The following is a 14247-nucleotide window of genomic DNA, read 5'->3' on the forward strand; positions in this document are numbered from 1 at the left end:
GTTTTAAACTTTTTGGAGAAAGAAAAATATATTTATCTGTACAACCTAAACCACCAAATAGTCTAACACAAATACAGCCCACAGTCACTGGCTTTATTTCTAGGAAAACATGAACAACACTAGAAAATTACTTAAAACTAAGAATACAATAAACAAGATTTTGAGGTATTCAATTCGTCAACTGCGACAGTGTTAAAACAATAATTTGGTGACTTGTCATAGCATACCATCCTACTTTAGCAAAAAGAAAAACAAAGAATAACAGTTAAACCAAAACAAAAGTCCATATCAAATATAAATACAAATTTTCACAGAAAATCTAAGATTGCTATTCCATAATAAGTAGTGTTAAACTCTTCACTTTATGAAAGCGTCACCTGGGATCTTTCCATCAGTCTGAGGAGAAGAAAGAAGTCTGTTAGATAAAATTGAAGACTTGAAATGGTGTAACAAACGTGACAGCGGTATTCAACTACAGCTGATATCAACATTAACCAGTAGCAATCAAAACAGTACAGAATCTGAGTAGACCAATGTTACCTTAAGTTCTGTAAAGATCTGTGCAGCTCTGTTAAAATCCCACTCATTGTCCTGTAGACACCTGAAAACAACAACCAAAAGAGAGTCATCGACTAAGAAATGACAAAAACGTCTGTATGTTCTCTTACATGCTTGTGCGTGCACACACAGCTTACTTCTGGGACCATTCCAGATTCATGCCAGACTTGAGGGAGAAGGCAGAGAGCATCTCCTGCTGTGGGGCAGTGAGGGTGGGCACGGGACTACTGGAGGGGGTGGGAGCAGGGGCTACGAACGCTCGCCGGATCTCCTCCGTGGTGGAGTTGCGCACAAAAAGCTCATCGTTCACTATGCACAAGCTGTATGGAAGGACACAGGAGACAAACATGACCACAGTTCCATCCTTCTCATGATTTAGGTACAAGTTTTGTCATGTCCCTCAGCAAATTGTTATTTAAGCTTTGTTCATCAGAGGACATCTGCTTCCCAAGGGGGATCTGGACAGCTCAAATATGCAGAAAGACTTGCAGTTTATAATAATATAAATGGTTTACTCTTGATGAGAGCAGAAGTCGGAACAACTATTTGTACAAACAGAGCGACAGAACCTTTAGGGACATTTATTTGACTTGGAGAGGAACTGGGGAACTCATTAGCCTTACCCAGAGTTCCCGGCAGGCACAGTGATGAAGACTCGAGAGAAGGCCCTGACAGAGTCTCGATATTTACCATCAACTAGAGGAGAAAGTGGGAGAAGACATTATTGACAACAAACACAAAGTGATCAAATGGATGTATCTTAGTAGCTGCTCTCTGTATACTTTTATAGTAGTTCTAAATCATTTCCCACCTTCTTTGAACACACCGCTAACTGTGAACGACAACAACATGCTCTGAAAAAAAGAAAAGACAAAAGATTTGAAACCTTTAAATGGCATAAAGCGGTCAAACTAACATTGTATGCATAACTTGTCCATAAATAAGTTTGATCAAATATGAATAACCAAATTCCCGCTCCTGCCTCACCGTGTACGTGTTGACATCCACGTTGAAAGATGCAGTGTCGTGCTGGGTTTTCGGAAGCTCATTAAGAAACGCCACCACATTAAGGCGCGTGTGTTTCAGCAGGCGGAACCGCATGGCTGAGGGGTTTCAGAGTGACACATTAAAAGGGCGCACGCAGCAAAGAAGAGGATACCACTATTGATAGAAGCCTATCCAGAGTTAGTAGCTTGGAATATAGCCTGGGATACTCACAGGGATCTTTCAGTCTCTTGAGGTTCCTACTGTCTTTTTGGTACTCTCCCAAACTGCACCTGTAAACCAACAGAAACAAAGATGGTGCAGATAAGGGGAATGCAGAGAAAGTGTGCGTGTGTGTGCTGTACTGTTACCTCTGATCCCTGAAAGCCTGTGAGTGTACCTGGACGGGTTCTGGTTGGAATAGGGCGTGCTCAGAGAGAATGAGGCGCCATCGTGGTAGGCATCTAGGAGAGGCTGTCTGTTCCCTGAGTCATAGATGCTGTAATATCTAAAATGGACAGGTCAGGTAACTTTGACACAATCAACGTTCAATTTTTTTAAACAAATGTACTTTTGAATTTGTTGACATGATAAAGAAATGCACTCACTGTTGCAGGAACCGCAAGATGAGGCCCTTGATTTCATCAGAACCAAAACAGCTGCCCTAGGTTGTTCAGAGGACAAAGTGTTCGTCATGGAACTGCTTAGGGAGAAGAAAACCAAACAACAGACTACAAGGTGAGACGACATCACCAGCTCATGCAGCAAGGGAGGGGGGGGGGGGGTCACCTTGCAGGGTGGGATTGTGGTGGCCGTCTCTATATCGAAGCCTATTGGCGGGGGAAGGTCATTACCATCCTATGGAGCAGCAAAGATATAGATATTTAGATTTTTTTTAAATTAATTTACATTTAATTAATTTAGCAGACACTCATCCAAAATACCATTGATAGCAGATAATCAAGTATAATGGCAGCACAGTTACAACAGTATTTAAGCAGTTAGAGAACAATATTTGATAAGAATACTACCGGCAAAAAAATACAAAGAGATGAAAATAGACTCTGAAAATGTGAGATGGGTAGTAGGTAATAAGTAAAGCTCAAAATAAGAGACAGATGAGTGATGTGTTCTTATGTTAATAGACTTGAAAAAGCTAGTTTTACCAGTTTGAGCAGTCTGGGGAATCTCTCTCTTATGGCACTGGTACAAGACAGAAAACAAGAGAGGTAAAATCACCACCAAATTACCCTACACACAAACAAACTGTAATATTACTGACTGTTACTGTGTTTAAATAGTTCAGACTTCTGTATTTGTCATCACAACTCTGTTTTCTGACTCCTTTCTGACCCGTCTAGCGAAATGATACCAGAATATCATCCAATAAATTAGCAAACTATTTTGTGTGTAATGCAAGTATAGTGTTACTTGTCCATTGCAACACATAATTGAATGGGCTTCTCAAACACGATTCCAGTTCCATGGTGCTCCTCTCTCAGTAAGCTCTGTCCCAGCTCAGAGTGGACTTACCTTGTCATGCTAAGTATACTTACCGGCTAGCCCCTGCAGAAATATATAGATTCACACACATGGAGCTTCTGACATTGGAACCAACATGTGCAAAACACACATTTAGCTTTCCTCCCCAAATCACACACACACACACACACACACACACACACACACACACGCCTGCAGAATGTCTGTCCCCTAGAGTTTTAGATGGGTTTAGAGGTAATGTTATCAAGGGAGGGGGGGAGTTTGTTTCAAAACGTTGTCCTCCAAACTACACTGCAGGTCAAAAGTTCTAAGAAATGGAAGAAAGTGGATAGAAAGACCAGCAGGTTGGACTCACCAACCCCACTTATAGCCCACCAGAGCAGTTTCCCGGCTCTCTATATGAGCTGAGTAGACTAATATGGTGCTAGCTATAATCTTTATCATCTCCCAGGAGAGTCCTCCAACCATTGGCTAACCTCCATCCTGTGATAGCCAGTCAGCTTCCTATGTGACAACAGCTGTAGATTCAGTTTGGATCCCAGTCTCTGGAAACAGAGAAACCAGGGATGGCCTACGAAACCTAAGATTGCCTTTCTCTATGACATCAGCCCCATTCTTGTTTTGTTTGTCGATTGGCCTATCCTGAGCACAGGAACAGATGGGTTTCACAGCTCTGAACACCTAACCAATGGGAATCTTACACAATCATGTTGAGAAAAGGCATGTTCCTGTCGTCCCTTTTGAGTTGTGATCATTGATTTCACAGTGAATGCTTTCGGTTTTCCATTTTTAAATGATATGTTTCCATCCCCGGAGGGGAGTGCCCACATTTCCTGCTCTCTCGTGTTAAGCCAGAGAGCTGCCACAGGCTTCATAATAGTCAAGGAAGGACCACTTGACAGGAGGCCATTTTTGGACGTTTACGTCTTTTTTTGTTTGTTCAGGATCTGGTTTGTCAATGACGCTTTCCCCTCTTCCACTCAAACCAATGGCTTTCTCTGCTGTCGTCTGTGGTGCATTGTCTTCTTGCCATTGGCAGTTGGGCCAGTAATCGTGACTGTGCCTGCCTTAGGTTGTCCCGGTAACTTCAAGGTGGGATCTTACCCGTCATTGGCTAACCAGCCTTCCTTACTGGCCAAATGCAGGATGCCTATTGGATGAGGATTATGGATAAGTGAGGGGGAAGACCATCATTTGTCTTCTTCAGAGCTAGTTCCAAACTCTCTGTCAATTTCAGAGAATAGGATTGTATCACCTCCAACATCAAGCTACGATAATGTGAATGTTTTTCACACGGGGTGTTCAGCCTGAAAACACTGCCTTGTTTTTCCATCCATTTTCTCACAAGCGGTACCTAAACATCTCAATTATGCAAAGTAGTTAGATGTTTAAGCTTACAGACTCATTTGTACAGACATAAGGGAGACTCTCTTGGTTGCTATGAGAATGGGGGGGGGGGGGTGAGAACAATATCACTGCCTGGACAAAGATAATATCCAGCAAAGGCATTGACATAAGAAAAGATCATTTGTAGCAATGACAAACAAGATCCGTCAGGAGGGAAGGAGTGACCAAACCTCTACGTCCATCTGAGAACAATAAGAGAATTAAGTGGTGTACCTGGACAGGAAAGTAAAATGAGTCATTTCAACTACTGGTTTTCCAACTCCCTTTCTGGAAATCCCTGAGGCAGAGACACGCACACCTCTACACAGATGACAGACACGCCTTATGTGCAACAATTCAATCATCTTATGATTGACGATCATGTTCTTATCTAAAGTCAGCACAACTCTATTAAGCTTAGTCTCCCAAATGGCCACCGTCTGGCTTTGACAAGGAAAATATCCCTTTACGTAAAAGTGATTGTCCATGTGCATATCTAAACCCTCACAGTATTTCCAGTTATGGAGGTCAGTGGGGTGGTTTTTCATTGTCGGGGTTCAGAATCGCTATTGTGCGTACAAATCTTCCATCCATAGGGATCCATTATCAGAGTTCATTGGTTTTGCTACAGCTACTATGCACAAGCTCCAACCTAACCCCTGCAACCATACACTGACCTGATGTAGGAGGCCTGGTCCTTGAAGAGGTCACACAGGGGGTTACGGTCCAACCACAGCTCCACCAACTTTAACCCTTTCAACCGGTCTAGGTCCCGCTCAGACTTCAACTACAAAGACAAAAATAAGAAGAGACAAAGACAATAGAGAAAAAAGAGGTATTCTACATCAAAGAGATTAGTATGTGAGAAACTATAACCAACAGTAAAGCATGTGTGCTTGTAAAACAAAAGATTGACAGAAGATGAAAGAAAAAAGCTGGGAAGTTGGTGGTTAATTGTTGAATGAAAGAGCAGTTTGTGTTGAAACCGCAGGGTTCAGAGTTCACACCCACCTCATTGTGAGACAGATTCAGTGTCTTCAGGTTTGGTGCTTTGCTGACCAGCTCTGCCACTTCATCCAGTTTATGTAGACGATTGTTGCTCAGATTCAGACACACCAGCTTAGGAGAGCAAAGGCGGAGAGTAACATGAATTTGAACGCTACTTCATTTGTCATCTCTGAGACAAAAATAAACGTGCCTGCTGCCCTACTCATGGAAAGAGAGCATTGCATGTGTGTGTGAGATTAAATTACCTCAGGGATGTTTTCCTCGATGATTTTGACCACAGCCTCCATACAGGTCTTTCTATTGAGGATCACCTCAATGTTCTGAGACACCAGGTCTGAAACAGGGAAAATATATTTCTCAGACTAATAGTCCAGGATTGGTTTTAGGAAGACCAACAGCATTGGGGAGTCTCAAGATTCCTAATCTTAAATGTATGCATTCATTCTGTCTGTTCCATACTCCCAGATATCAGGGTAAAGACCCTTCCTTTCTGTTACAAACTACCTGTATCTTTTTTCTAAAAGTAGACTAAAATAGTCATAGGGATGATGAGACGGAATGAAAGATTTCTTGGTAAGAAAGAAGAACACAAAGGCTGATGTTACCTGGATCGGTTCGGATGTTGTTTAAGTCCAGTGCCTGTTGGGAGCCATCAAACCGCTTGGCCATGCATTGCTGTGCGGGAAAAGTAACTGATCAACGACACCCAAACTACAGTTATCTCCATCTTGGTATTGTGGCCCTTTATCCCTCTTTCATTCCACTTTCTTGCTCAGGCTCTCTCACCTTCAGGTGTTCCAGGTCTTCTGGTTTTAGGTCGGTGAGAACAAAAGAGGGAGGAGGGCAGGCGTTTATATGCACTATCACCTTTGGGGAGGAAGAAGACAGTCTTGCTAGGTCATGGTAGCACTGTTTCCAGTTAGCGACAGCAAAGATTTGGATTTTGGATGGATAGAAAAGTTGCAAATTCCTCTCAAAGGGCAGGAGGTGTACCTTGTAACCGTCATTGTCTGTGATCTTGTGTGAACACCCGTGAAGAGCTTTAGCAGTGGCTGAGTCGTCCACATAGAACTGCACCTTGTTGCCGTCCGTGTGGTACTGAAGAGAGCGAGGAGAGAGAAATAATAAAAAGGTATGAGAAAGTGGGAATGAGATGGTATTTGATCAGTGTACGTGTTTGAGGGTTCTCAACCTGTACAGCAGAGAAGGGTATGGAGCACAGGTTCTGTAGGGCAGTGAGCAGCCATTTCTTGTCATATTTCTTGCCATGGGGCACCTGGTAGAGAGAGCACGATAAATTTAATTTTGAAAGAGATCATCTCATATGTGTACATGTTACGGTACAGTACATTTACTGTACTCATGTTTCCATTTGTGCACTGACCGTAATTTTAAACCAACTTCTGTTCCTTCCGCTTCCGCCCCCGCCTCCACCCCCGCCTCCACCCCCGCCTCCACCCCCGCCTCTCCCAAAGCCTCTGTAACACTCGACTCCACCTCCTCTTCCTCTTCCACCTCTGTCAAACCGTCCATCGCCTCTCCGATATGGCCGTCCATATGGGTTGCTGAGGAAAAACAAATGCTGTGTTATTAAATACGGCATGCAAATATACATGACTCATCCATGATACAAAAGCAAATTCCACATTCAAAAACAAATTTTCTTTTTTCCCCCCACAAAGATCTTAACAGAACTGGCCATTCTTTTTGGAAAACAAATTTAGCACCTTTAAATGCATGAATTACAAATCTGAATTCAATTTCGAGTCTGAACATACACAGTTTAACAGTAACATAAAAGGTCAGTCACACTCACAATCTACGCTGGGGGCCACCATCCTGAGAGTTCCCATCATTCATTGCAACGTCTCCATCGTCCTCAAAGCGTGCCCTTGGCCCCGGGCCCCCAAATCCTCCTCGATGACGTGGCCTGGGTCCATCACTATATGGCCGTCCCCCCCTGTAGGATCCCCGGCCCCTGCGGTTGCGGGACTGGGGGCCACCAAATCTGTCATCATGCTCTGGTGGAAAAGGGAGGGAAGAAACACACTCCATTAAGTTCCAGATATTATGTCACGTGCAATATTTATCATACTCACATCATAATCCAGAGGAGCGCAATACTGACATTTAGCCTATATTTCACACGTTTATACCAATCCTCATCCTAAATACTATTTTAAAACATCCCTGATTAGACCAAGGGTTTCAATATTTCATATCCAGTTCTTCCTATGCTTTCTATGATAACACAACCACAGTGTATTGAGACTATTAAAGGATTAAGATGCTGCGTTTTTATAGTTCTAGCTCACTGATTATTAGACATGTTCACTATTCACTAGAATTGCAGAAATGTAGTATATAAACATGTTTTGTGGCATAGGCTTCAGAATGGGCGGTCAACTTAACAGGACAGCCATCTATTACGATGTAAACACCGAGTGACCGTCGCCATCGCCAATGTAACCGTGTAAAAACAATAAGCACATTTTACCTCTTGGTAGCATACCATTGCTTATGACCTCTCTGTCCACGAGAATACCTTTTTCATCTATGGAAGGGTGGAAAAACTGGGGTGAAATACATACAATAGCCAGCACCAGGACAACTTACCGCTGTAATAGCGACCACCGTCCGCCATATTCGCTGTACTGTGTCACTTACAAAATAAAATCCCCAGACTCTGGCAATACATAAGAGCTCACAGTTCCAAACGAGTCAAAATATTGTTACATATAGACGTTCAAAACACTTATCACAACATAGCGCTATAAGACACAATAAGTGTCGCACTGTCGCAGATGTATGCTCAACGCTTGAGCACACATACAAACACTGCTGTTTACTGGTTAAAACTACAATATCCAAGACCCTCCCTTACGGGATAGTGACGGTCAGAGCCATGTAAACAGATTTTTTTTTAACTTAGTGTTTTCAGTTTAGATCTGGTCAAGTCAGTTACCAATCCTGTTTTCGAAAAATATTTTTGGTATAACCAACAATTTCCTACCACTACCGCTACCCGTACTTATCAGACACAACACATTGTTTTATTACAGTGCGTGTAGCATGGGTGGCTACCATGCACAGAACTTGTGAACAAATTGTAGACGTTGAAGCCTGGCTTAAAATTGAGGCTTCAAAGCTCGAGTCAACGAAGTCAGTGAATGTCCACCGGTGACGTTTCACATAAATTGATACCTGTTCTACACTCAATTATTAATTTAGCCATAGCGTGGCTCTTTGGCATTTCAATGGCATGTTGGAAAACATCTAGCTAACTTTAAATACATGCCATCTGTGAAGAACTGTAGAAGCTAACACTGCATGCTAAAACCAGAACTATACTATAGCTATAGTCACTGGTGACGGTGTTTACCTTGGGAGACACGTGCGACCACTGCCAAGTTTGGGTACCATTTGCGATAGAGGGTCATCTTGTATCTTCTCTGCGTTATTTACTATTACATAAAAAAACGTGTTAATAACTGATTTCAAGAAACACACTTTTAGCTAGCAAGGTGAGCAGAGCGTGTGTGAAGAATGTGTGCGCGGACGTGGACATCTTCCAATTTACAACGCCTGCATTTGAGCTAAAATGCTTGACTCTGCTAATTGCTAATATATTTTAGTAGTAGGAAACTTAAAACTAAATTAGACAGCAATTGTATAGCTTGTCCCTTCAAAACTAAAAATGTCCTTGCCTTATGTAAAATGTTGCTACTTCAACTTTGTATGTTATTGCACTGCGTGCCACCTAGTGAGCGTTACGAGTAGGACAGTCATTTTAAACGCCGTCGCTGAAAGAGGTGTTGGATAGGCTACACATTATATTAGGAGCATACAATTCCGAAGTGAAATATTTAAAATCGTTTAATATTTTGAAGTAAGTAATTCTGCTTTTGGTAACTCGATGAAGTGGAAACATGATTTGTCTTACATAAACGGAAGCACGGAAGGCCCAATGCCAAGTCACCAGGTCACACGTGGCATGCTGATTTGGTTATAGGCCTTAATAAACCAGTGGAAACCAAATTTCAGGTCTCTGATTAAGGTTAGGTTTTTACTAATTAATTAGGCACATACACAATTACTTTTTTGATGAACATCCAGGCCACTTGTCAAAGTTTTCAAAGGAATACAACATGGGTGGAATCCTAAATCTGGAGATAAATATTAATTCAGTTGAACTACAAAAGCACTGTTAAACTTTGTAAGGAATTATAACAATTGTAACAAAATATTTTACATCTAGGCCCACAGGTTCAGTTGAGGACTAAGAACTGAAAATTAAAGAATATTTTCCAACATCTGCAGACAAGAACAGTGAAAACCAAATTCCACAGTGTGTAATGGGTGCTTTCTTTAAGAAGTGACTGCAGATATATAAGTCGGGCAAAAAACAACAACTACAAAGTCTCTCATTACAAGCTGCCACCTCTTTCAAAGTACCACTTTCAAAGTTTAATGTATAAGCACATATTTAATTAAGCACATATTACATCTTACTCTCATAATTCACTTAATGAGGAAAGCAACCAATTTCTCCATGGGAGATCCAGGGTTTAGTCCCAATCATAGAAGTAAAAAAGAATGTTGACCGTAAATGAATTGAGAACATAGTATGTCAATAAAAGAAATATTGAGGTAGTAATAAACTATAATAATAACGTCATAATGCTCACATTATTAGCCGTTAACTCCAGTTACACAGTCTGAATGCAAATCCAATGTAAGGACTCTGAATAGTCAAGTGTCAAACACTGCTTGGACTCTGCTCAGTTGCAGATTTAATTGGGATTGTGCTCCTGAATGTAAAGGTGCTCATCTCTATGTTCCCGCTCCTCTGAGTGTTCCTGCAGATGAACGCATGTATCCATCCCCCCTCTGCTCTGCTCCACCTCTTCAGGGCAGGCCTGGGTGATGGCCTGGCCCAGTGAGGATGTGAGGCTGGCTAGCCCGATAAGGTACCCGTCCTCCCGGTTCCCCTCGGCCCATGGGACATTATGTGTGAGATGGAGGCCGCTGGGAACCGGGGTGGTTTTGCCAAAGTCAATCATCCAGATACTGGCCTTGCCACTGTTGTCATGAACAAAAAGGAGGGAACTGCCAATGACCTGTGAGAAAGGCAGAATTAAAATGGTTTGCTCCCAAATATGTTTGTCTGGCAGACAACACCTCTAGATACAGTTCTATGACAAAACTATCAACAGGAAACCTTGTTCATTGTTGTAGTTTTTGTTTGAAAAAGGTCTAAGCCAAGGGATGAACACTGACCTCATGGGTTTTGAAGAATGGTGACTCCCTCAAGGTTTCACCCAGGGCCTGGAGTCTGGAGTAGTAGGCTCTCTGAGAACATTTACATTTAGTCATTTAGCAGACGCTCTTATCCAGAGCGACTTACAGTAAATACAGGGACATTCCCCCGAGACAAGTAGGGTGAAGTGCCTTGCCCAAGGACACAACGTCATTTGCACGGCCGGGAATCAAACTGGCAACCTTCAGATTACTAGTTCGATTCCCTAACCGCTCAGCCACCTGACTCCGACGGAGCAAAGGTAGAAAGAAAGGAGGGAAGCATCAGCGGGTAGAGAGAGGGGGATTTAGAACAAAAACAAATTGTAGGGACGAGTCTAGTTGTGTATGAATGTAGTAGATTAGTAAGTCTGCTAGACATGAATCGGGAAGTGTGGTAGTTGATTGGTAGTTGAACTGACCAGGATGTCCTGCTGGCTCTTGGTGAAAGAGAGGAGGGCCTCAGTGACCTGAGCAGATGACATCATCCTCCTGAAGTCCCTCTGTACTTTGCCATTCTCCATCTGACCAGAAGCATAAGGAGAAAGGAGAAGAATAAGGGTCTTCCGCTTTAAAGAAGTCTTGATGTATAGTATAACATGTTATCTTATGTATTTTCATAGTGTAAATTGTCTTCATAATTTCTTGTCATTTGGGGGAAAATGTAATGGTCCTACCATAATGCCCTCAATCCTGAAGCCTAGAGTGGATGAAGAGCTGGTAGTATCCCTCCACTGCAAGTAATGCCACTTTGTCACACCTTGTTGCTCATGTTCCTCTGCCGAGAGTGCTGTGGGGTCTACTTTCACAATTTTCTGGTACATATCAGTCCGTAAAGTAGGCTTGGTGCGTGCTTTATGCATCTCCTCTATCTGGTAAGTCCTGAGAAAGACACTTACGTTAATATTTTAACATATTCGATTGTTAGGTTGTTTGATTGATTTAATTGTATTTTTTTTATCCAGTCTTCTTCAGTATTGACCGTCAGCTAAGTATCACCATAGTTAGCTAATTGTTAGCTAGTTTAGAAAAGGCTGAGCCCTATCCCAGGGGTGAAAATATGATATAAACCTTGGGGGGCACAATTACATTGACATTTTTTCAAGAGCATTTCCTGTGGAGGAAACAACAGAAGTAGCTTTTACCTCACACCCATCTTGCAGTCCATGATGACAGGGTTCTTGAGGCCAGTCAGCAGATCCTCCAGGCGGAGATACCTGAGTCCCGCTCTGGTGATCACACCGTGGTATTGTGGCACAAACAGGCGCAGGGGATCGGCCATCAGGGCCTGCAGACAGGTAGCCTCCACTTCACTAAACAGCTTCAGCACCTCACCCCCCTCACCCAGCTGAAAGTTACCTGGCAGCACAAAATGGAAACAGCAAGGAAGGGTGATGATCAATAATTTACCAGGCCATGTCACAACTTTGCTTAACTTGTTTTTATTTGCAGCAGTGGCATTGGGGAGTTGAGACTGAACAAGCAAACACACACCCACACACTCATACACATAGCTAAGCACAGCAATGTGCAATAATGGATGAAGAGGTGGGATACAGGTTCAGAGTGAATAAATAAGTTGTAGGTTTTGAGGATACATGCCTTGATGACCAGCCAGCTGGACCCAAGAGCTCTGTCGACGGATGGACCAATGCATCATGGTCAGGAAGGTCCTCCAGGAGCGACACTACAACAACAAAGAGAACTGCCATTGAACAAGCAGAACAAGCTCTCTGACCCTTGTTTATTTAGGGCTTCATAACTGGCCATGTAAATAAGAGAGGTTCTAACAAACACACTTTTTCACCACCCAAATGGTTAATTCTAGAAGAAAGAAAGAAAAAACCATGAAGCCTAATATAATTGCAAACCGTTGCTTTAAACCTTAACAGAAAATGTGTGAGAGTTCAGAGAATACCACTATCTCTCGTGTTCATCAGTGGATAGCCTATGCAAATACTATTCAAAGTGACTTCTGTCAAGGCTTACTTTCAAGCCATGCAAATTTTCAGTTGGAGTTGGACAGACAAGAGTTGGGAATGAAAATACAAATGTTTTGGGTGTTGGGGGGGGGGGGGGGGGGGGTGAAAGGCAACCTATTCAGTAAACAAGAATTCAGTCAGATACTATGGCTTATAGTGTATTTTTACATTCTGAGATTGGTTAAAGATTAAAACAAAAATGTCTCTGTTCTCACTTTCCTCATGGTGTTCCTCCTGGCTGCTACGTCCTCGTCTTCGCTAAACACCTCATCACTCTCTGCGGAGGACGCGTTGAAGGACGCGGTGGATGAGGCAGTGGAAGAGTGCAAGAGCATCCTGGAGAGAATGGGATGGGGTGAAGGCTTCCAGGGATTCCTCCTTTCGTCCTGTTCTCCCTCCATCCCTGCATCTCCTTCTCTCTCTACCTCCATCCCTGCGTCTGTTGTGTATCTCCCCTCCGTTTCTCCATCTGTGACTTTGTCTCTTTCTCTGTCCTCCTCTTCAAGTATTTCTTCGCCCGTCCTCTGTCTCTCCAGCCTCTTGCCCAGTTTGCTCCTTGTCATTTTACTCAATTTTCTCTCTCCTACTTCTCTTTCGTTCCCCATGCTCCCTCCCAACTTCTCTCTCTTCTTCTCTCGACATCTCTCCCTCAGCTTACCCGTGGCACCAGACAAACTGCTTCTGATTGTCAAACCTTGGCTGACGTCCTTCATAGGTCCAACTTTACAGTCCTCTTCACCAGCTCCATTAGACAAGTGTCCTTCCACTGAAATATCCGCTGCTTCTTTGCATTCGTTCTCTCCATCCCTCTTTTCCTCCATAGTAGGGAGTAGTGGATAGTTTGTCTCCATTTTAGTTAAACATTATCTCACACAGATATACGTCATCCAATCAAACAGTTTCTTTTCAAAGATAAGTGTAAGTCTATTCCGAGAGTAATATATCCTTTAAGATATCATATTTGTCTGGTGTGGCATCACATGTATGAATTATACAGATCCAACCCCTGCTTCAGCCCTTCCTCCAAAGCTATGGATTCAAAAGAGATCAGCGAAAAGACATCCATGAACTTTCCACATAGTTTCCAACACAAGACAAAAAAAAGAATGTTTTTTTGAATAAAACTAAAATGTTGATACTAATCCCACATGTATGTGTAGCCTACCTTCTCAGCATGGCAACACCCCCTTGACAGGTTCATGTAACAGTGTTGTCGTGTCTAACTGCCAGTGGTTGTTTTAGCTGCTCTCTCTTCCCGTGTTAAACATATTTTGCATGCACTGATGCCACAAAGTTTACAAAACACCCTTGTGTGACCAGGAACCTGTATTAATAATATTTTCTGTCACACTTTCTCTCTCTCTCTCTCTCTCTCTCTCTCTCTCTCTCTCTCTCTCTCTCTCTCTCTCTCTCTCTCTCTCTCTCTCTCTCTCTCTCTCTCTCTCTCTCTCTCTCTATCTCAAAAATGTTTGCATTTTCTGTATGAATGCCATCCAAATCGAGTTTTCCTATGTTGATTCATGTTATC

At 42.6% G+C, this 14247-nt stretch overlaps 2 protein-coding genes across 6 annotated transcripts; both read right to left on the reverse strand.

Annotated features, from left to right (window-relative positions):
- Positions 1 to 79: 79 nt before the first annotated feature.
- On the reverse strand, positions 80 to 9157 carry nxf1a (nuclear RNA export factor 1a). Of its 4 annotated transcripts, none has more exons than XM_067248058.1 (22): positions 8822 to 9157; positions 7952 to 7993; positions 7256 to 7460; positions 6824 to 7004; positions 6632 to 6715; positions 6433 to 6537; positions 6226 to 6306; positions 6045 to 6114; positions 5685 to 5773; positions 5443 to 5550; positions 5109 to 5218; positions 2709 to 2745; positions 2332 to 2400; positions 2151 to 2206; positions 1943 to 2050; positions 1777 to 1835; positions 1546 to 1661; positions 1370 to 1412; positions 1182 to 1254; positions 696 to 878; positions 541 to 601; positions 80 to 396 (listed from the first exon to the last, which is right to left on the reverse strand). In XM_067248058.1, exons 1-22 carry the CDS (start codon positions 8877 to 8879, stop codon positions 358 to 360), a joined length of 1977 nt encoding a protein of 658 aa, XP_067104159.1. In that variant the 5' UTR covers positions 8880 to 9157; the 3' UTR covers positions 80 to 357. The 4 variants fall into 4 exon arrangements, with proteins under 4 accessions (XP_067104159.1, XP_067104158.1, XP_067104161.1 ...); XM_067248057.1 differs by having other exon boundaries at positions 7937 to 7993; XM_067248060.1 differs by lacking the exon at positions 7952 to 7993 and adding an exon at positions 8056 to 8125 and having other exon boundaries at positions 8822 to 8917.
- A 288-nt stretch (positions 9158 to 9445) lies between these two features.
- Positions 9446 to 13979, reverse strand: si:ch73-22a13.3 (inositol-trisphosphate 3-kinase A). 2 transcript variants are annotated; one of them, XM_067247970.1, is made up of 8 exons: positions 13885 to 13979; positions 12935 to 13748; positions 12340 to 12424; positions 11883 to 12096; positions 11415 to 11619; positions 11160 to 11261; positions 10720 to 10791; positions 9446 to 10559 (listed from the first exon to the last, which is right to left on the reverse strand). In XM_067247970.1, the coding sequence occupies exons 2-8, from the start codon at positions 13568 to 13570 to the stop codon at positions 10233 to 10235; spliced, it is 1641 nt and encodes a 546-aa protein (XP_067104071.1). In that variant the 5' UTR covers positions 13571 to 13748; positions 13885 to 13979; the 3' UTR covers positions 9446 to 10232. The 2 variants fall into 2 exon arrangements, with proteins under 2 accessions (XP_067104071.1, XP_067104072.1); XM_067247971.1 differs by lacking the exon at positions 13885 to 13979 and having other exon boundaries at positions 12935 to 13826.
- Between the last annotated feature and the right edge of the window lie 268 nt (positions 13980 to 14247).

This window comes from Osmerus mordax, chromosome 12, assembly GCF_038355195.1.
Source record: "Osmerus mordax isolate fOsmMor3 chromosome 12, fOsmMor3.pri, whole genome shotgun sequence".
Taxonomy (NCBI): Eukaryota; Metazoa; Chordata; class Actinopteri; order Osmeriformes; family Osmeridae; genus Osmerus; species Osmerus mordax.

Bases quoted from the DNA above. Each gene is read 5' to 3' on its own strand.
- nxf1a (XM_067248057.1), bottom strand. From the start codon at position 8,879: ATGACCCTCTATCGCAAATGGTACCCAAACTTGGCAGTGGTCGCACGT. The intron at 5,774-6,044 runs GTAACATCAGCC...TCCCTGTTTCAG, and splicing joins CAACATCCGAACCGATCCAG to ACCTGGTGTCTCAGAACATT. The intron at 2,051-2,150 runs GTGAGTGCATTT...TGTCCATTTTAG, and splicing joins ATCTTGCGGTTCCTGCAACA to ATATTACAGCATCTATGACT.
- si:ch73-22a13.3 (XM_067247970.1), bottom strand. From the start codon at position 13,570: ATGGAGACAAACTATCCACTACTCCCTACTATGGAGGAAAAGAGGGAT. The intron at 11,620-11,882 runs GTAAAAGCTACT...TGTCTTTCTCAG, and splicing joins GACTGCAAGATGGGTGTGAG to GACTTACCAGATAGAGGAGA. The intron at 10,792-11,159 runs GTCAGTTCAACT...AAATGTTCTCAG, and splicing joins AGAGCCAGCAGGACATCCTG to AGAGCCTACTACTCCAGACT.